Source organism: Haliotis asinina, chromosome 6, assembly GCF_037392515.1.
Source record: "Haliotis asinina isolate JCU_RB_2024 chromosome 6, JCU_Hal_asi_v2, whole genome shotgun sequence".
NCBI classification, from domain to species: Eukaryota; Metazoa; Mollusca; class Gastropoda; order Lepetellida; family Haliotidae; genus Haliotis; species Haliotis asinina.
The window spans coordinates 36489839-36511499 of record NC_090285.1 but is presented as its reverse complement, the minus strand read 5'-3'; the positions used below and the strand labels follow the sequence as shown (position 1 = coordinate 36511499).

Sequence of the window (21661 nt, the reverse complement as noted above, 5' to 3'; positions counted from 1 at the left end):
ACATCGGGTGGTCAGGATCGCTGATTTTGGTTGACACATGTTATCGGTTCCTAAATGCGTAGATCGAGGTTCATGCTGTTGAACACTGAACTGTCTGGCTAAGGTTAAGTTATTTACAGACCAAAGTCATATAGCGTGATTGTTGCTGAGTACGACGTAAAACAACGTACAAGCAAACAAAAGACATTTAATTACAAATAACATATTCCATAACAAATGCTGTCTGAAATGTGTATAACAGTTTTCAATGCTTGTTTATTTGTTTAAACACGATACTTTGTAGCCTATCGATCTTTAAATAGCGTGGACACTCTCTATTGTCGTTGGATGGTAATGTGGTCATAGCCGTGTGCAACGGATAGAATAATAGCAATGTTCAGCAACGTCATTCCGTTATTTACCAACGAACTGTGATGTCAGGGAAAGACGTGGCTTGCCGGGAGATCGACGGTCACTCGTCAGAACTCAACACACTCAGTCAAGAAATCTGGAAACACCCAGAGCTTTGTTATACAGAAACCTTTGCCCACGATTACCTGACAACATTTCTTGAGAAGCATGGATTTAAGGTTGAGAGGAATTACAAGCTGGATACAGCCTTCAGGGCAGTGTTTGATCAAGGTGGATCAGGTCCTCATGTGGCCATGCTGTGTGAATATGATGCCCTGCCGGAGATCGGACACGCCTGTGGCCACAACCTGATAGCTGAAGTGGGCGTGGCAGCGGGTCCTGGTGTGAAGGCAGCGCTACAAGCCACAGGTATGGGTGGGAAGGTGAGTATGAACATCAGAATTTGCATGATCGGTGATTGAGTTCAAATGTGCTTAGTAGTGTAACAGTTTGTCACGGCGGCCGTTTAAACGCCATGTCTGAACAGGGCAAAACATTGCCCTTAAAGGCACAATGTATCGCTTTTTCGACAGTAGTTTGGCATATATTGTATAGATTGGAGGCATATCTCTTTAGGTTCCTTTTGATGCAATAAAATGCTTATTATCCTTTACGACTTGTCTTAAATCGCTTATTGAAACACTTGCCATATATGGAATGTAAACCATTGCTCCAGGCTGTGTTGTCTGTGTTCTGGTTCAGACACAGTGTCTGTCCAGACACAAATCGCAGCCATATCGCTGGAATATTGCTAAACTCATTCACTTACAACCCCCGTGCTTCAAGAGGGAGGACGGTAAAAAAATCATTAATTATAACTGAAACGTCTTTGTTGCAATGGAAGCGACATTTTGGTGACGTTTCGGTTATATCAAGCAGCAGTGTTATCATCTTCATGAAACTGTCGCAGGCATTGTAATAAAGAAATTGCCAGTGAATATAACTTGTTCCTCTTCATCATCTCAACTTCTGAAACGCCACTGACAAGAGTTGCTCATTACCAAACTATGAGCGAGTGAGGTTAGATTTACGCTACACTGAACAATTAGTCCAGCTATATGGTGGCTATAAAGTGAGCCTCGGTCTGCGCACTTGGGAATCGTTGATATGTTTCAAACAAGTCAGCGAGCCTGACCACCCGATCCCGTTAGTCGTCTCATACGACATACATTAATTTTGTTACTGAAGGCCAATATTCTAAACAGGACCTCTACAGGTAACCAAACCATGAGCTGTGATGTGATGAGCTACTGTTATTATTCTAGACAGCTAAAGGCAACTTAACCACTGCCCCTTGCTATGATAAAAAGCATTCGAACTGTGCTTGATACCGTATATGCCAGTCTAACATGTTTCTTGTGGCATTTGTTATTGCTGGAATATTGACAAGATCGGCGTAAAACCTAACTCACTCACTCACTCACTCACTTACAGCTGACTGTTCTTGGCACGCCAGCTGAAGAAGACGGAGGCGGCAAGATTGACCTGATCCATGCCAATGCTTTTGAAGGTGTGGACGTGGCAATGATGGCTCATCCCGCCCCAATCACAGTTGTGGACATGTCTTTTCTGTCGAGAGAGAAGTAGGTGCATGCTCATAACACTGATCACATCTGGTTTTCGATTAAACGGCCACCGGAGCCTGGCACGACCAAGGGACGCACCCCTATGCTTACTCTAGGACTCAGATGACCCCTGTGCGTACTCTAGGACTCGGATGACTCCTGTGCTTACCTTATGACTCAGATGACTCCTGTGCTTACTCTATGACTTAGATGACCCCTGTGCTTACTCTATGACTTAGATGACCCCTATGCTTACTCTAGGACTTAGATGACCCCTATGCTTACTCTATGACTTAGGTGATCCCCGTGCTTACTCTATGACTTAGATGACCCCCGTTCTTACTCTATGACTTAGAAGACCCCCGTGCTTACTCTATGACTTAGATGACCCCGTGCTTATTCTAGGACTAAGATGACCCCTATGCTTACTCTATGACTTAGATGATCCCCGTGCTTACTCTATGACTTAGATGACCCCTATGCTTACTCTATGAATTAGATGACCCCTATGCTTACTCTATGACTTAGATGACCCATATTCTTACTCTGTGACTTAGATGACCCCTATGCTTACTCTATGACTTAGAACACATAAGTGACTCGAGGGCAGTTGCGTGTTCAGAAATATGTACATATATGACAATGCTTACTATTAAAGTAGCACAATATTTAGTTATTGTTTGTGAGAAATTCGAAATAGAGGCAAGGGCCAGTGTGTCTTTACGATGTCCCTTTCCTATATGCTATTTTGCATATATACAGCATAAATTACATCAAGAGAAACGAATTAACAAATAATTATAGACTGAGTCGTCATTTGGTTTCGGCACATACGACAGGTGTTGTACTAATGAGTGAGTGAGTGAGTCTAGTTTTACGTCGCACTCAGCAAAATTCCAGCTATATGGCGGCGGCCTGTAAATAGTCGAGTCTGGACCAGACAATCCAGTGATCAACACCATGAGCATAGATCTGCGCAGTTGGGAACCGATGACATGTATCAACGAAGTCAGCGAGTCTGACCGCCCGATCCCGTTAATCGTCTCCTGCGACAAGCACAGTCGCCTTTTATGGCAAGCATGGGTTGCTGAAGGCCTATTCTACCCCGGGACCTTCACGGATGTTATACTAATGTTTTATAGCACTTTATTCATGATATGGCACAAAAGATCTGACAACACAATTCACACATACTTTCAGATTGTTTTCACGTGATATCGTGTGTATCAGCATGTGTGTTAAGGCCTAAAGAGAGTTTTCCGTCAAACAGGATACGGTTAGTTTGACTACTGTGTATGGTAATTCAGTTATTCTACTGAGTATCTGTATGGCATGTTTATCGATACGAGACGTGCCTGCAGATGTTACAACCAGCAGTACGTGCATTCGCTAACCACAAAAAGCAGCGTTAGAACAAGGGTAACTGACAGAGATTCTCCACCGCTCACGGAAATGCTCACTGACAGCTTTCGTGAGAGATGCAAACTCTTATTCTAACGCCTTTTATGACAGCTGCCAGTAATGACCAGAATATGTCTTTATTGCTAAAGGTGCAACGTCAAGTTCCATGGCAGGGCGTCTCACGCTGCAGGGTTTCCCTGGGAGGGAATCAACGCTCTGGACGCTGCCGTCTTGTGCTACCAGAACATCTCCTGTCTCCGGCAACAGATGAAACCTGAATGGAGAGTGCATGGTAAGGGTTCTGCGTTAACAGTCGGCCAAATCAAAACATGACCTGAAAGACGAGATACCCTAATGGGTATAAGACATCTAGACAAATGTGAATATGAAAAGATATAACGAATTTAAGTTCATCTCTATCTCTATGAAATTCCTGACGAACTCTGGATATTCCGGAATGTGTGTGCATGGCATGCATGCGTGCGCGTGAGCGTGTGCGAGTGCGAGTGCGAGTGCGAGTGCGAGTGCGTGTGCGTGTGCGTGTGCGTGTGCGTGTGTTTGATTGTTTCAATCTGCTGCAACATTACGATAACATGAATTTACCTGTAACGTTTCCTTTTTATGACGAGTATATAATTCGCAGAATCCATGATGAACATGTCTGCTGATGCAGTCACACACTGTGTTAGCCTACCGCTATCAACACACTCTCGTGCTGCATGCTGAATATTTTTTACTGATTTTGTATTATAGGGATAATCAAGAATGGTGGAGTCAAGGCTAACGTCATTCCTGAGCTGGCGGAACTCGAATACTACCTGCGTACACCAACCGATAGTGACATGGGAATTCTCAAAACGAAAATTATCCAGTGTATCATGGCTGCTGCTGCAGCAAGCGGATGTAAGGTAGATTGTTCGAGATGATGTCTAGATTGACTCACTCAGTAACTGTATGGCATTCATCGCATCTTTGTCAGCTCTTCAAAGTGAGCGCCTTGGACATAATATAACGCCTATGGGAACAGTGTTGAAGTATTACCAAAGCAGTTCAGCATATCAAATTGTCATTGGAAACACACAGGTGGTACATTGTTATAATTTGCACATCCGATGCCACCCGTGAATACACGGGTAGGACCTGATCTTCAGTAACCAATGCTAGTGAGTAAGGTAACATTTATCGATTTATCGTCACATCGGCAATATTTCAGCCATATCGTAATGAAAACAGCTAATGATTACATTATGGATCAATAAAATTAAGAACCTGTTGACGAAGAACAACAAAATAACTACTAGATTTTCACAGAATAAATTTACGACTAGTGACTAAATCTAAAATATTCTAACTATAGATGGCAATACAATATGAAAACAGGCTGTAGATTGCCAACAAGTGAAGGTAGATCACCATCTTACCTTGTCTTAATAGGCAACTATCGGGATAGCCTGGAATATTGCTGGAATATTGCTGCAATATTTCTGAGTGCGGCGTTAAACAACAAACAGAACATTCGATGTAAGCGACAGTTTATTTTTCGTCTTGAGAATGTGAAAATCATCATTAGGATATATACTGAACAAAATAAGTTAGAGATATTGGTATTTTTAAAATCTATATTTTATCAGTGTGTCAATAAATCCATAGATCCTTAATTTCATGATTTCAAGAAGTACATATATCTCTAACTATTTTTTCCCCGCATATCACCGTATTTCGTATATTATGTCTCTAATGAAGATTCTGAAGGAATATTACTGGGTACCTCTTTACTTTTAAGGCTGAATATGACTTTGATCCAAAGGCATATTCCAACGTAGTCACAAACAGGTCACTGGCGAAGGCATTCACCACGAACGCTACCGCCCTAGGGATAGAACCTACACCGAAGGAGAAGTGTGCAGGCATGATGAGTGGGTCTACAGACATGGGTAATGTGTCGTATGTTGTACCCAGTATCCATCCCATGTACTACGTTGGAGTCGACGGCTGCCTTAACCATACAAGAGAATTCACTACAGCATCGGGTGAGGCAGAAAAGGGTTGCGCAATAGATAGAAAAATGAGCAGTCTTCCTATATGCGGTTGGCAAAAGCACTTCCCTCGCTTCGATTCGAAAACTATTGTTAATGTCCAAATTGAATATCGTGACCATCAAAGGCAGACGCCCATTTCCTCACTTCTGCTGTCCGATTTCCAGACTCATATGTTTTATTACTCTCGTAAAATATATTTCATTCAACATTTGAAGTGACGCTATTGGCGTATCCGCTTGTTCTTCGCCTCCATTGCACCTGCCAACTTCCTGTTCAACGGAGATCTGACATTGGTAGGATCAGATTAGACTATTTACAAGCCACTGACATATAGTTGGAATATTGCGGAGTGTGGCGTTAAGCAATAAACCAGCATCCAACAAACTTACGAACCCGAATTGATACTAAGCTGCAATGTTATTTTCCTTGCTTTAAGCATTGCAAAACACGGTTGACCACAGTATAACAGTTCCCTAGTCACATCTGTTGTGTTGGCTAATGATACAGCGTATAGTACCAGCTGCTGCTCACATTGGCAGTATTTTCATAACCTAGATACATTCTCAAGCATATTGACAACGTTCGTTGTGTTAAAGGTACCCTCTATCCACCGTTGCGCATCCATCACCATATGAATCGGTAATCATGTGATGAAATTGAAATGCTATGTATTCAAAAAATTTATAGGGATGGTAATCATTTGTCACAGGAACTCCGGAAGCGCAACCCTTGACACTGGAAATCAGCAAGGCGCTCGCAATGACGGCTGTCGACGTTTACACATCAGCGGAGATGCTGACGGACATACAAACAGACTTCAGGTGTGACGTACACGCCAGCTAACCATTGGCCTGTGGTCAGAATTGATTAGTAAATTGAATATATTGTGACTACGTTAAGGACAAATATCTATTGCAAATGACTGTATGTTTAAAAGATGAAGTACAGCTTATGAATGTTATATTCGTGGCACGGAAACAAAGATATTAAAAATATAATATTACTTTGCAGTTGACACTGCCTCTGATATAATATAGTGGAATACAAAATATTGAAAGAAAATAATGAAACAAACATACTAATATATACATGAAGAGGGACAAATCTTATGGATAAACAGCTTCTTTAATTCAATAGATGCGGAGTCTTGGTGTTAACGATGTTAGCATGTTCACCGAAACACGTGCTTGATGACGGTGTTAGCGTCTACACCGAGAGACTTGCTTAATAAAGGAGTTAGCATGTCACCGAAACACTTGCTTGATGGCGGTGTTAGTATCTTCACCGAAACACGTGCTTGATGACGGTGTTAGCGTCTACACCGAGAGACTTGCTTAATAACGGTGTTAGCATATTCACCGAAACACTTGCTTGATGACGGTGTTAGCATGTTCACCGAAACACGTGCTTGATGACGGTGTTAGCGTCTACACCGAGAGACTTGCTTAATAAAGGAGTTAGCATATTCTCCGAAACACTTGCTTGATGACGGTGTTAGCGTCTACACCGAGAGACTTGCTTAATAACGGAGTTAGCATGTTCACCGAAACACTTGCTTGATGACGGTGTTAGCATGTTCACCGAAACACGTGCTTGATGACGGTGTTAGCATGTTCACCGAAACACGTGCTTGATGACGGTGTTAGCGTCTACACCGAGAGACTTGCTTAATAAAGGAGTTAGCATATTCTCCGAAACACGTGCTTGATGACGGTGTTAGCGTCTACACCGAGAGACTTGCTTAATAACGGAGTTAGCATGTTCACCGAAACACTTGCTTGATGACGGCGTTAGCATGTTCACCGAAACACGTGTTTGATAACGGTGTAAGCGTGTTCACCGAAACACTTCCTTAATAACGGTGTTAGCATCTTCACAGAAACACTTCCTTGATAACGTTGTTAGCATCTACGTCGAAATTTCGTATGTATTGCAAACATGATACCACACGAAACCTATATCTCCCAATATCAACATCTCGATGAGATATTTTTGTCAGGTACTGTATCTTACTTCATGTGAGTATTCACGTTGCAATGCCATCTTATGCAGACGATGATGATTCCAGTGCATGGAAATACAAGCTCTTTAACATTCATGGAAATGAGACACTAGCTCCATTCGTATTGGCAATGACTGGCATTTGGTGCTTAATAACCTACACGTTTATGGCGTTAAACATGAGGATGGAACAAGTACGCATGAATGACAATTTCTTTAATCCTAGAGCATGACGATTCGATACATGATCCTGTATCGTTTCCAAGTAAATGGTATGTTCAGCCGTAACTACCCCGTTTTGTTACATTTTCCTTTATACTAATGGATCTCGTCACGATATGGCTGCAATATTGCCGATGTGACGCTAAACATTAACTCACTCACTGCATTCTCCTTTATTCGTCGTGCGTGGGAATTTTCATTGGAAAAACAAAATACAATCAAAACAAAAACAAGAGGAAGAAATATACGAAGGAACAACGAAAACAACAACGCAAAAAATTAGCAGACATAGTATCAAAATCGCTTACGAAGGTTTGTGCACTCTTTCTAATTCATAGGCCCTAGGCCCCGTAACCACTTTCCTCGGAGACTTCCATGCACATTAGTGATGCACAAGACCTTTCATCGATATCAAAGGATCCAGCCTCGTCGACAGGCTAGACAGACATAACGTCAATTTCGTAAACGAGATTCAACCCATCCGTTACCCACTCTCCCATTTCACCCGCCCACAGCCACAGACATCACATTCACCACACCCAAACTCACACAAGTTTGTATCTGGGAGGTACACACTGACATTTGGGGCAGCGGTAAGTGCACCCATCAAAATCACTGTCACTTCACACGTTCATGTCCCCACTTCAGGCACAACATCAATAAAACAGACTGGCATAAATTGACCACACTACGCAAACAAATAGACATCTCCTCCATCTACAACGACATTGACACCAGCCTTACAAACACTATCCTAGACATCACAGATAAATGCATTCCTGCTTTTCGCTTCAACCCTTCACAAAACACAGAAATCACTAACGCTAAAAGATAAGAAAAAAGAACCTTAACCAAACAGAAAGAGACCGTTCAAAATTATATTTGACTCAATAACTATAAAAGAGACCTAAAATATCAAGGCAGCAAAAATAAACCATTGGAGAAAATTCTGTTTCACCCTAAGGCTAAATCATGACAATCCTAACACCACGTAAAACAAATTTAAAAAAAACACATAACGATCATTTAAAAAAAAATATGCCTTCAGGACCTAGCCACAAATATAGACAACGCTGACGCTGGCTTGCTTCTCGGTCACAACCAAAACACCATTTTCACCCCAAATACCGTTCCATTTCCCTCGCCACCCACACTTGAAACAATGATAAATATAAGGTTCAAACATGTCATGCAAACCAAGAACCTAATTAAAGGAGAATATGAGAGAATTGCAATAATCTGTTGGTTGAAAGATAAAGTCATCGGGAACATGTATCCAACTTTTCAATTGCAAATTATGCATATTTACGTCTTAATCGCGAATAAAGTTTCTGCTATTTGAGCTTCGGCCATTATGCATATTCCGCTGGAAGTCACGTGACCTTTCCACTTGTGACGTCAAATGTGACTAGAGTCCAAAGATCAAGCGCTACTGTTTCTGGTTTGGCACAACGGCCACATACAAATACTTGTTAACAATGCCAGACACCGTAGAATTCTAAATTCCATACAATCGATTCTAAATAGTAGACAGATAACTAAAAAATCTCGCAACACCATTTCGGACCATTTTCTTAAAGAAAACGGGGAGCATATTATTCCCAACTTTCTTTGCTATAATGATTCATGACGTCCTCCCGGGAAAATGGTCTGGGATCTCGACCGCCATGAGATGGGGTTCCTCATAAATGTAAAACATACGGTGGGCATCATATCCAAATGATTGCAAAATTATACATATATACTTCACCTAAATAACCCAGAAACTGAACTCAAAAGGGAAGCTAAATTCTCAGGACTAACTTTTGACAACCACACAATATGGACACCCCACACTGAGAACTTGGTCAACTCATGTCAAAAGGACTTAAAATTAATGCGAGCCATCAATGGCACTAACTGGAGTAAACACGCACTTATCGACATGTTTAAAACTCTTACACTGCACCGCTTCAGTCACACACATAATAAACCAATCTACGCCCAGTTACTGGGATAGGGCCCAACACAACCCCATTTTCAAAGTTATTACACACTAATGCAACGGTACTGAAACTCAAACCCTGAAAGGTTCAAATCTAACCCAACCAAAGCTCAATGCCTCACACCTCAAAGTCTGCTACATGCACAACAACTAAATACTATCCACCACGCACCTCCCATTACAAGCTAAAATCACGACAATCTGCGGATTTGGATATGTATGCATCTCCCAAGATGTTGGCGACAACAATATTATCAAATCAATGTTCAAGCAGAGACTATTTGACAATCTACAACAAACCTGGAGTGTAAATGTTTATAACTTACCAGACTCTTATTCATATAAACAATATAAATCCATACTCACTGTTGAATACTATCTGAATTCATCACTACCATCTCACTTAAAAGGATTTTATCACACTTCAGATGCAGTAACTTTAGAATAGCTGTCAACACTGGAAAACACCAAGTTACACCATATCAAGAATAGCTCTGTCCTCTCTGTTTATAAAAACAAACAAACAAACAAGTATTTTATTGAAAATGAATAGCATGTACGTTTAATCTTTGAAGCTTAGCGGTTTTTTCGTGAAAGACGTATTGGCAAATACATCAAGTACACCTCTCAACAAAACATTGTTTCCAGACTTTTGTCTCGTGATTATGATATTTTGCATAAAACTTCAGTCTTTTTATACAAATCGCAACAAATAAGACAAAATAATACATACTATATTTATGACACGCTCTTGTACTTTATACAAATATGTTCCATGCGCTTGGATATTTTGTAACCCTAAATCTGTCTGTATTTTGGGCCAAATTCCATATACTGAATAACAATCTGTCTGTCTGTCAACACACACACACACACACACACACACACACACACACACACACACACACACACACACACACACACACACACACACACACACACACACACACACACACACACACACACACACACACACACACACACACATCTACACAAATGCATCCATAAACACAAACCACAGAACAGGCATTGCTTCTTGCTATTTTCTCACTCGTTGTTGTTAACGTTAAAGATCGAATAAACTCATATTTTTGTATTTTTAACCATTACATATGAAAGACTTGTGGTTAGTCATAAGCAGAACACCAAAGTTATTTTATAAGCAGTGTCATGCAAAATGCTATTGTCCATCAATCAAGTACATATGTTACTATCAGAAGAAAGTTATTTTGATTCTGTAAGTCAGTGAAAACAAACTTAAATAACAAATAGTCCTCAGACAGGGCGCCGCCATTTTTGAAAATCGTGACGTCACGGACTAAAGTCCGTTTGAATTAGTCATATTATGGTTTGTTTTCAGCAAGCTAGAAAATCAAAACTACCTTCTACTAGTAGTTAAATATGTATTTGAATCATGGCCAAGAGGATTTTGCATGACACAACTTGTAACATAACGACTTCTTACACGGAAGCGAGGTGGGATCGAAGTGAAAATACTGCGCGATAAATGTCTTCACTTGCTAAATTCATTTGGTATGTAAACGTTCACTCACCAGTAACTACAAACTTGCCAATGTATGTCTTTATATTTGATCTTAAAATCCTAATTAGTTTATAATCATACTTGTATGCATTACTTATAACTAATGTATGGTTTAACAATGTAAATATTTCGCACGCACGCCCTATTACATGTTGTCTGTAATATTACACTTCACGACCAAAACAATGATTGTGTTGAATGCTACGACAACAAAATAAAATGCAAATATAAAAATTAAAACAAATTAAACTTATAGGAGCAATGTCAGGCTATTACCTTCTTCGAGGAATGTATCCATCAATATCTACATAAACGAGTGGCATATAATTCATCTGCAGATTTCCCAAGTGATGCGTCTTTTAACTGTCTAATATACGAAAACGTGATGTATCGTTTCAGGTTTTTCACATGTGCAAAAGAAGTAATTTAGTTAGCTAATAATGAGCAATCAATCAATATATTGGCGGTTATTTGAAAGAAGGATGTTGTTTTTGCACAGACACGGAGACGACAGAGGGTATTCAGTATAGATTAATAGTGGTAAATGTACATACATAAACACTACCTTTTGACAAATCCCCATTTAAATCCGCATAAAAGTAATAAATCAATCAGCATGTTATCGGTTAATCCTTTGATCAATCCAGATACAAGAAATGCCAACTTGGGACCTTTGTCGGGTAATCTACATGGCGTATTCAGTAATAATTATACCTGCTATAAATTCATTGACTAAGCATCAAGTGAATGATGACAAATAACGTGTAGGTTTATACCACTCAACACGGATTACAACCTACCAACACCAAGTGATTTTCAAAGAATCGTCTATGAAAACAAGGATTGTAACTCGGAAACTAGGTAAAGCAGGAGACAAAACTAAATGATAGTAGATTGTGAGGTTTATACCACCTGACACGGATTACAACCTACCTGTAAACGAAACCTGTAAACGAAATAGTTTATACCCTGAAATGTAGATCAATTCTGCATAGACCCTAATATGTATACCTACTATCACGTCACGGAAACGCGCCGCTTTGATTGGCTGAGAATTGTGCACTGTTGTCAAAAAGGTCGATTTAAGGTAATTAAAGATCGAAATGAGCAGTTTTAAGGACGGGGTTTCATTTACAACGCTGTCAATAAGTGATTTAAGCATTGGCACCCTCTAGAGCATATGTGATCTTTAATCCGCTTACAACATACCATGTATATAAAGCTTCTCACTATTTACTTGTATTCACATTTATTCGCTTGATAACGATGTAAGAATTTACATCGAAACGTCGCTCAACGCAATATACAAGAAGTTGTAATCCATAAAGCTGTATGCTTCATTTCTATCAACCCTAGCGAAGTTCCGTTATTAATAGTCCTAAACGAATTAATGATAAATGAATTACAAAAATACCGTTTTTCGAACAATTTTTACTTTTCGGCAAATCATTGTATCTCCCATTTTTGGGGACACCTGCAGTTTACGGGTCCCTGCCTTCGGCAATCACCCGGAAGTGGGAAATGTATTCTATAGTAACGAGTACGCGTCTTCGGCGTGAGCTTACTGCCTTTGGCAGTAAGCGACGCGCGCAGCGCGTCATATATAAAAGAAAAGCACGCGAGAGCGGGCTGATCTCCGTTAGGAGGCATTTTAGACGAATTTAGAGGTCATTTTCGTGTTCACTGGCAAAAGTTTAATTCAAAACTTCGTCTAAAAGACGAGAGTTTTAAACACGAATTTTAATAACGAGTACGCGTCTTCGGCGTGAGCGTACTGCCTTTGGCAGTAAGCGACGCGCGCAGTGCGTCATATATAAAAGAAAAGCACGCGAGAGCGGGCTGATCTCCGTTAGGAGGCATTTTAAACGAATTTAGAGGTCATTTTCGTGTTCACTGGCAAAAGTTTAATTCAAAACTTCGTCTAAGAGACGAGAGTTTTAAACACGAATTTTTAGTAATGCTCCAAAACAGCAATCCAATCGTTAGTAATCAAAGGGAAATTTTTGCAGTTGACAATACCATGACATAATACTGACCCTAAAATAATGTTGAGGAATGAAGGTCTCTAGTGCTCGCTTCGATGTAAATATGGCTTCTGCGCATGCCCGTCACGTACACTTCCGGGGACCCGTAAAGTGCAGTTTACCCCATTTTTGAAATTAAGAACCACACTTTTCCAGTAGAAACCGGCAGATGGCTTGGCCAGCACTCCCGCCAGACCAAAGCCAAATTAAGCATGCCTGGGATGAACTCGGTTGACATTTGTTCACCCAGGATTTCCCCAGAGGTCTTGTTAGAGGAATGAAATGCGATTCCACAAGCTTTCTTTATGAGCTTGATAAGGAGCATGAGAACAAGGTGCTCCAGTCGATGGTACACAACCGAGTACACTACCGAGTGCTTCATGTTTGTCCTTTTCATTTTAGAGGGTTGGTCTGTACAAGTGATGTTTGCTCGTGTTGGTTGAACTCTTTCTCTATATGCCACGATGTGTCACGTTTAGTTCTGTTATTTCTGCAAAACTTTCCTTAACATGTGCTATATGTCATTTGACCCTTTATCAATGACGCTGAGTGCATTTCTCGTATATGTTATAAAAAGCATTACCGGTTCAATGCTGTAATTGGTCTATATTCATAAGCACTCACGGCAAGCGATTGTGTCATTGTAGTTGACCTGAATGGAATGGTATGATGTGCTGGCTTAGCGTTTACTGATCAAAGCCCCCGCAACAAGATTTCATACACGATGGCAGCCACAAACATGAAAGAAACAGCATGTGAGGAAATACACAGATTTGCGCCTGACCTAAACAAAATCAGTCAGGCTATATGGAAAAATCCTGAGCAATATTACGAAGAGGTGAGCGCGCATCATGTATTGACAGATTTTCTTGAGAAGCATGGGTTTGAGGTTGAGAGGAATTACAAGCTGGATACAGCCTTCAGGGCCGTGTTTGGTAAAGATGGATCAGGTCCTCATGTGGCCATACTGTGTGAATATGATGCCCTGCCGGAGATCGGACACGCCTGTGGCCACAACCTGATAGCTGAAGTGGGCGTTGCTGCGGGTCTTGGTGTGAAGGCAGCGTTACAGGCTTCTGGAACTGGAGGGAAGGTTAGTGTTGTACAAGCAGTGTCGATGTTGCCACAGGTAGTTATCATTTGACAAGTGAAAGTGGTTTTACGTTATTGCATTTGCATAGATACCAGTGTTCATTCTTGGCCGGACCCTTGCACCATCCGCGCACGAAACTTTTACATGGCATACTGTTTAAATGGTAAGTTTATACAATTTGCTTTTGTCTTCCACTTTTTTATCCCAAGAACTGTTGTTTTAAAACAATACAGATAACTAATTTACTTTGTTGCGTTATATTGATTCAAAGTTTCCACATGGACCGAGAGTTGCATGTCAACAATGAATGCACTATGGCTTCTGTCCCTTTGAAAAGAGGTCAGCAACGCCCAAATTATAAACGAATAACGTCGTTAGACCATACTCGAGCCACTGCTCTTGGTGCTGGTATAGGTGTGGTTCTTATATCTCTATGTGCAGGCTGAGAGATGGCCGTCAGCTGGTTGTGTGGCCAGTTCCACTATGTTACCACGTATCCAAATTGTATAACATTCAACCTGAGTCGATCGTCTTTAAATAACTTATTTCACCAAAATCTCGGACGTATATGCTCTCCATCTGGCATCTCCTCCAAAAACTCCGCCTTCTTCACCCAGGCATCCCAAAGCACCAACCTTGCCAACATGGCTGAATGGTCACTTTAGTCAAGACAGATAAACCACGCGACCACGTTTTACAACGACCAGAATGAATGCGACTGAACACAAACTCATTTTCGTCTACGTACGGATGCTTGTACATGCCGTGCCTTGGGAAATTTTATGGGTGTTGTTTACCATGCGTGGTCCAATGACACACTTACTTACTCCGACCTAACCGCCCTTGTGTCAACCCGCTAATACTATGAGCTAAAGAGGGAAAGAGCAAGTGCAAGTTCCAGGCCTAGAGAGAGTTTGTCTGAAAACCGAAGCAGTATTCAAAGAGGACAGTTTAAGTGAAATGCATTTGCTTCCACGAATTTAATTTCAAAATGTTGTTCTATTTAAGTTAACCGTTCTGGGTACTCCAGCGGAAGAGGAAGGTGGTGGTAAAATTGATCTCATCAACGCCGACGTCTTCAAGGATGTTGATGCTGCAATGATGGCGCATCCTACACCATATGTAACTGCATTTCCTGTCTATCTATCCGACGTAGGGTAAGATATACACCGTAATATACTTGTCACTTCGGTAAACAAGAGCAGATGTGGTCATATTTTGATACACTTATCTGTCCTATAAAATATTCACCAAAAGTGCACCGTCCGTTAATTTCATTGTTACCATATGTCATCCATCATGCCATGACTGATAAATTCTAATCACGAAACAGGTGGTCCTGAACATATTTGATTGTTATGAATCAGGTGCGTCATCAAGTTCCACGGTAGGGCGTCTCACGCTGCAGGCTTTCCCTGGGAAGGCATCAACGCCCTTGACGCTGCCGTACTGTGCTACCAGAACATCTCCTGTCTCAGACAACAGATGAAACCTGACTGGAGAGTGCATGGTAATGCTTGGTCCACATTTGTTCTTCTAATCAACAATTCCAAAATAAAGCACACCGATCCCTATCAGTGCTTCAGTATGCAATCTCTGCAATAGTATATAAGACTTTTGCGCATTTTACCTTCTGCGAACGTGGCTAGTTTCTTTTGAGTTTAGCAATGACCGGGAAACCATTATAAGCTAATCAAACTGGAATGACGAAAATTGTATTTTGCACTACTCTTATCGTACCGAATACATGCTATTTATCTAGGAATCATAAACAACGGTGGTGTCAAGCAAAACATCATTCCTGAGCTCACAGAACTAACATTCTCTATGAGGGCGCCCACTGACGCAGAGCTGAACGTTCTAAAGGAGAAAGTATCCAAGTGTATTGAAGCTGCTGCTTCAGCAACAGGATGCACGGTCAGTATCTGTTAGCTTCTGGCAGCACTTTACCAGAACCTGTAGCCCGTATCTTACAAGATGTCCACATTGGTTTTCGAGAGCTGCTGGAACAAATGGTCTTTAAACGTTTCCAGTCAGTCTTGTGGGAAATGTTAGAAGATTATCGTGAGTCTTAAACTGAGGTATAGCAGTGTGTCATTTAGCCGTTTCTCAAATGGCAACTGTCCTGTCTTCTATAAACGTGCCTCCCAAGGAAGTGTTTGTGATCATGATACTCATGTGAGCATAGTAGTAAAAATGAATATCAGGTTGTGTTTTGAACACACCTCAGTCAGCAAAAGGCCCACTATATCGAGACGTCGTGTATACCAACGAGTATGGCCATAGAAACAAAAGTGAATGTCAGTAATAAAGCCCCAAGACGCCGAAATATGCTCCTAACTCAATGCACAAACAGGTGTCGGGCGTTATGTCCGGATTTTCCTATCCCAGCCGTTCGTCTTCCGTTAGTTGAAACACACAATTATTTATCAACATGTGTCCTTACTGCCTGATCGACCAGGATATATAAGATTTCCAACATTCTTCAACACACACTCTTAATTTTATGAGATTATTTCGGAGTCTTCGTATGCATCTACAATTGTTATATGCGTATTATGTAATCACAGCCGACCACCATTGGTTGTAACACATGAACGAAGCATATATTGAATGGGAGTGTTGAAAATATTTCTAAAGTCCAACAAAACTAATATTTCTTTACTGGCAGGATGTCAAGAGTACATGGCTCATGGGATGCTGCCGCTGCTCCCCAAAATATTATTTCTCTTATGACAAAATCAGAACGGACACAGTAACATAATCTTCATGCAAACACATGTTAGCCTATGTTAGCCTATGTTAGCCTATGTCAGCCTATGGTAGCCATCCAGATGACTATTCAAGGAGATGTATTTGATTGTTATGTCATAGGTTGAATACGAGTTCGATCGAAAGAAATATTCCAACCTTGTCACCAACAAAACTTTGGCTAATGCATTTGAAGCTAACGCCAGGAGTATTGGAGTGGCGTTCACCCCGCAGGAACAGCTTAAGGGCATGATTTGTGGGTCCACCGACATGGGAAATGTGTCCTACGTTCTTCCAAGCATCCATCCCATATTTTTTGTTGGAGTTGGAGGGTGTCCCAACCACACGAGGGAGTTTACAGCGGCTGCTGGTGAGTAAAAAGTATCATATCAACCCAATGATAAAAAACAGGTCTTTGTCAAAAGCTTTCAGATTGTCATGTCATCACTCATCACAAATAGCAAAGCATCGTTAAACTGATCACGGAAACCAAAGGTCGCTAACAGTTCCCTACTGGAGACGCGTTTTAGTCTATTCAGGTAAGTTTCAGGCAATCGAAATAATGTCGACGATTTACTGCACTATGATGATCTCAATTGTTTCAAGGTTTCAGAAATGGATTTAGTAAAAGACATGCTTTATATATTTACCTGCTGTAAATATCCCCATGGTTCTTAGTTTTCAAATTTTGATATCAGTTGGTGACTGAAACATGCTGAGCCTAACTACGAACTTGGAATATCTCTAAAACAGTCTTCCCTCGTCATAGCGTTCACTCACTCTATTCTCTGTGCATTAAGTACATACTCTCCATGTTTGAAAGCTTCATGACAGCCAAATGCACAAACAGGCAGAATCTGTCTGCATCCTTTAAACCTATTAAACCTATTCTTTGCCCTGACGAACATTGCTACCGGCTTGTCATCGAGTATATTTATGACGGACGTATCTTACACCACTAGTCAACCATGAGTAAATAGTGCCCACTTCCGGGAATGGTGTTCCTTCTTGTCCACTTCCATGTGGATAATAACTCGAAGTGGAGAAGAGACAGAGAGAATCGAAAATTGTCAGTGATGAGGATTATCTTTATTGTCACCACTGGGAAACCTGAATACAGAATATAGAATACATAACTTGAGGCTGGACATCGGCCAAAATAGTGGTAACATCTCCTATGAAGAAGACGTTAATCAATTCAATTCCATCAGTTGGCTTGATGATGACTAACATCATTTTGTGATTGTCCACAGTCCTACAATATCCAGACTCCATTTACAGAGAAAATTGAATAGAAATGACGTGCAAAAGAAAGTATACAGGCGTAATTTATGTTCAAACCATAAAATTATTAAAGAACACTGATTGTATAGAACACAGCCATCATGTTTCATTTCCTATGCAAAAGGAATGCAAAATTATGACTATTGTCCTACGCACGAGCAAGTTTCGTAGAGAGAGAGAACATTAAATCTATTTTTCGTGGAGACTGAAGGATCACTTGACAAAAATCTCACGAGAAAATGCCAAGACTGACGTCGGCGCAAGAATGTCACAAGCGGACGCTTCGAACAACCATATTGCAAGGACACAGACACAAGACAAACCATTATTCCGCTATTTAACTGTTTCAATATGACAGGCCAGACATGTAATCCTCCTGCAATAGGACGTTCCAGAGTCACAACATTCTAAGATGATCTGCGGTTTGTTCATCTACGTAACCGGATGTTGATAGTGACGTTATCAGCCGCCGCATCATTAGGTAATCGCGTAAGCCGATTCACAGTAACAACACGAATTCTTGCTGCTGGCATATGGGCCAAACGACCGCTGCGGTTAATGTTCTTGACCTTTCAGCATCGTAGGAACCGTCTGCAGTTGTCATCACTACATCGCTGTTTACTGTTACAGATAAAACACGCGTATCGCAGTGTGCTTCAATATACATTTTCCATTTCATCAAAAGGTTTTGTTATTTTTATCTTATTGGAAGAAATGCAACCTGTGTGCTTTGTCCGTCAGTTTAGTTTAGGCATCGTGGTCCACCGAGACGCGAGCACAAATCTGTTAATGAATATTGCTTTTAGAGCAAGCTACATCCTCAGTACTCATATGCTTAACTCTTCCTTGACTGGAAGAAAGAAGTAACTGGCGAACATTATGCAAGGAATGATTCCATCTGAAACACAAATACTATGACGAGCATTTGTCCCAGTACTGTTGTTCACACCTTGATAAAACGCTTGTCAATGTCTGACTAAAATCGTCCAGAGTGACGTCTTTCACACCACTTTTGTAGCTGTGCGACATGATTGTTCCCAGGTTCGCCTGAAGCACAGCCATACACGCTAGACGTAGGAAAAGCCCTCGCCATGACGGCTGTTGACATCTACACATCACCAAACACCCTGGCAGAGATGAAGGAGGACTTCAGAAGAGACATGAGTTCTGCCTAGTTCTTTTCGGATGCAAGGTCACTCTGTGTTTAATATAAGCTACAAAATATGCTGCGAACTGATGCTTTTTTACTTGACGACCTGTTATTGCTGACGAAATTGTAAAATAGTATGTGTGCTGGTTGTTTCTAGTAGCTGTTAAAATAAACCCTTAAACCAGTCTGAAGTGCGTTTTGTTTACGTTTTTTCCAAAGACATTTTTCACTCTTTGAATCCATTCCCGTGGATGAGAGAATACATTATTTCAGAATCATCTCAACCTTACCCCATGACGGATGTAGTATTCATTAAATCTGAGTTTATTCAGTTATGAAATTGCAGTTATACTGCATATTGTCAGCCATTTTGAATCATTGGAATGTGTGAAATACAGCTGACCAAAATAGTTGGTTACTAAAAATTGGATTTAGCATTGTTGCAATAGTTTTAACCTGGCTCAACATTTTTTGCTTATTATAGACAGGCCCGCATAACAAAGAAATGATTATAATAATTAGTTGCTGTATTTACCGTCAATTAGGGTATACCACATATTCAAACGCAGCTATGTTCAGTACACGTTATTCCTATTACAATGTTACCTGCGGTCCTGCGGACAAATATAGACATTGTGAGGTATGCGTCTCGGTATACATCTACAGTTTTATCATCCAAATGCTTACGACCGTGATGTCTCGCATCTGAGAAATCGAAAGAATTTGCTTGGACCCGGACATCATACAATCGATTCCGGAATCGTTACACAGATAACATTCAATCATCAACCTGTTCACGCTCCTGCTCAGAGAATAGTAGAGCCTGCCACTACGAATGGTTAAATCGAAAGCTTGTCGGGCTCAAGGGCTAAGTTCCCTACATGTATCAAGAATGTTTATAATGTTTCATGCCACGCAATTCTGTATGGATAAATATCTTCTCCATGATGAATCGCGACCATCACCTCCAAGAAATCACACATCACTCCTGTTATTAGAAATCTTCACTGGCTTGAATAAGAACAAGGATCCAGTTCAAAATTCTCTCTCTGTGACACAAATCTCTGCAATCTCTTGCATACGTATCAGAGCTGTCCCAACACGGGAACTAAGATCCCTACACCAGAACCTTCTGACAGTGGCATAATACAAACTTGAGTCCTTGGGTCAGATATCTTTTGAACATTATGCCCCCTACATGTGGAACTTTCTCCCCCAAGATCTGAAACTTTCTCCAATGTTTGATTCATTCAAGGTTGGTCTTTTCCGCCAGTTCTACGAATCATACTTACTTTGTCATCATTCCTTTCATTGATCTTCTCGATTGTTGCACCTTGAGCATGATCCAAGCGTGGAAATGAGCGCATTATAAATGTGCACTTATTACACAGCAAAAATAACTTGGTTTCCGTTCTTGCGGAAACCTGATGGATACTGGGTAATGTAGGTTTCCGCTAGGTTTCAGTTTCAGGAAATGCGCAATGAGAGTTTCCGCATAGTTTCCACAACTGAAACTAACAAGTCTTAGTTTCCGTCATGTTTCCGTCAACTGAAACTGTAGTTGGAAGTTTCCATTTAGTTTCAGTTTACTGAAACCTTTATAGCTGGAGTGAGTACGTTTCTGGTCTTGCGGAAACCTTGTGGATCTTGGGTAATGTAGGTTTCCGCTAGGTTTCTGTACAAGGAAGATGACAATGAGAGTTCGCTTAGTTTAGAAAGCTGAAATATGTTGTATTATCTTGTTATATTTATTACATATTTATTTGAACAAAAAACAAACTCTGGAAATGTTATGATTCAACTGTTTCATTTCTTAGAAAAGCTCACATTTTAATGCAACAGGGTAGTTGCAGTAGTACACAATTCGCTGTATTAAGAAACTGGGGCGCTCAGAGAAGAGTAACAGAATTCTCTCCACACAAGCATTGCTCAGGAAGTAGGCACACTGAATGAAGACGAGCTAGCCACTACACAAAGTGCTTTGTTTTTCTGTAGATGTTTGTTGGTGTATGGGAGTCCTGGTTAATATCTGGCGAAACATCTGAATCCGAATCAATCAGGCTCTCACATTGTGTTGGTAATAGCTCGCAAACCTTGAATGTGCTGTTAATATCTTGGTCACTGTCAGTGTCTTTAAAGGAAAAGGACATTCAGTTTGAATCATCAGTTCAACTGAGAGACAATTCACTGAAGAAAAGCTTGTAAAATCTAACA

The 21661-nt window shown here is 40.7% G+C and overlaps 2 protein-coding genes across 2 annotated transcripts; both read left to right on the top strand.

The window, feature by feature from the left end:
- The first annotated feature begins 393 nt into the window (after positions 1-393).
- On the top strand, positions 394-6642 carry LOC137286222 (peptidase M20 domain-containing protein 2-like). The gene is made up of 6 exons (XM_067817946.1): positions 394-773; positions 1825-1973; positions 3506-3648; positions 4110-4264; positions 5140-5386; positions 6105-6642. Exons 1-6 carry the CDS (start codon positions 414-416, stop codon positions 6236-6238), a joined length of 1188 nt encoding a protein of 395 aa, XP_067674047.1. The 5' UTR covers positions 394-413; the 3' UTR covers positions 6239-6642.
- Positions 6643-13893: 7251 nt separating this feature from the next.
- On the top strand, positions 13894-19472 carry LOC137287830 (peptidase M20 domain-containing protein 2-like). The gene is made up of 6 exons (XM_067820216.1): positions 13894-14262; positions 15271-15419; positions 15630-15772; positions 16025-16179; positions 17137-17383; positions 19339-19472. The coding sequence occupies exons 1-6, from the start codon at positions 13894-13896 to the stop codon at positions 19470-19472; spliced, it is 1197 nt and encodes a 398-aa protein (XP_067676317.1).
- The last annotated feature ends 2189 nt before the right edge of the window (positions 19473-21661 follow it).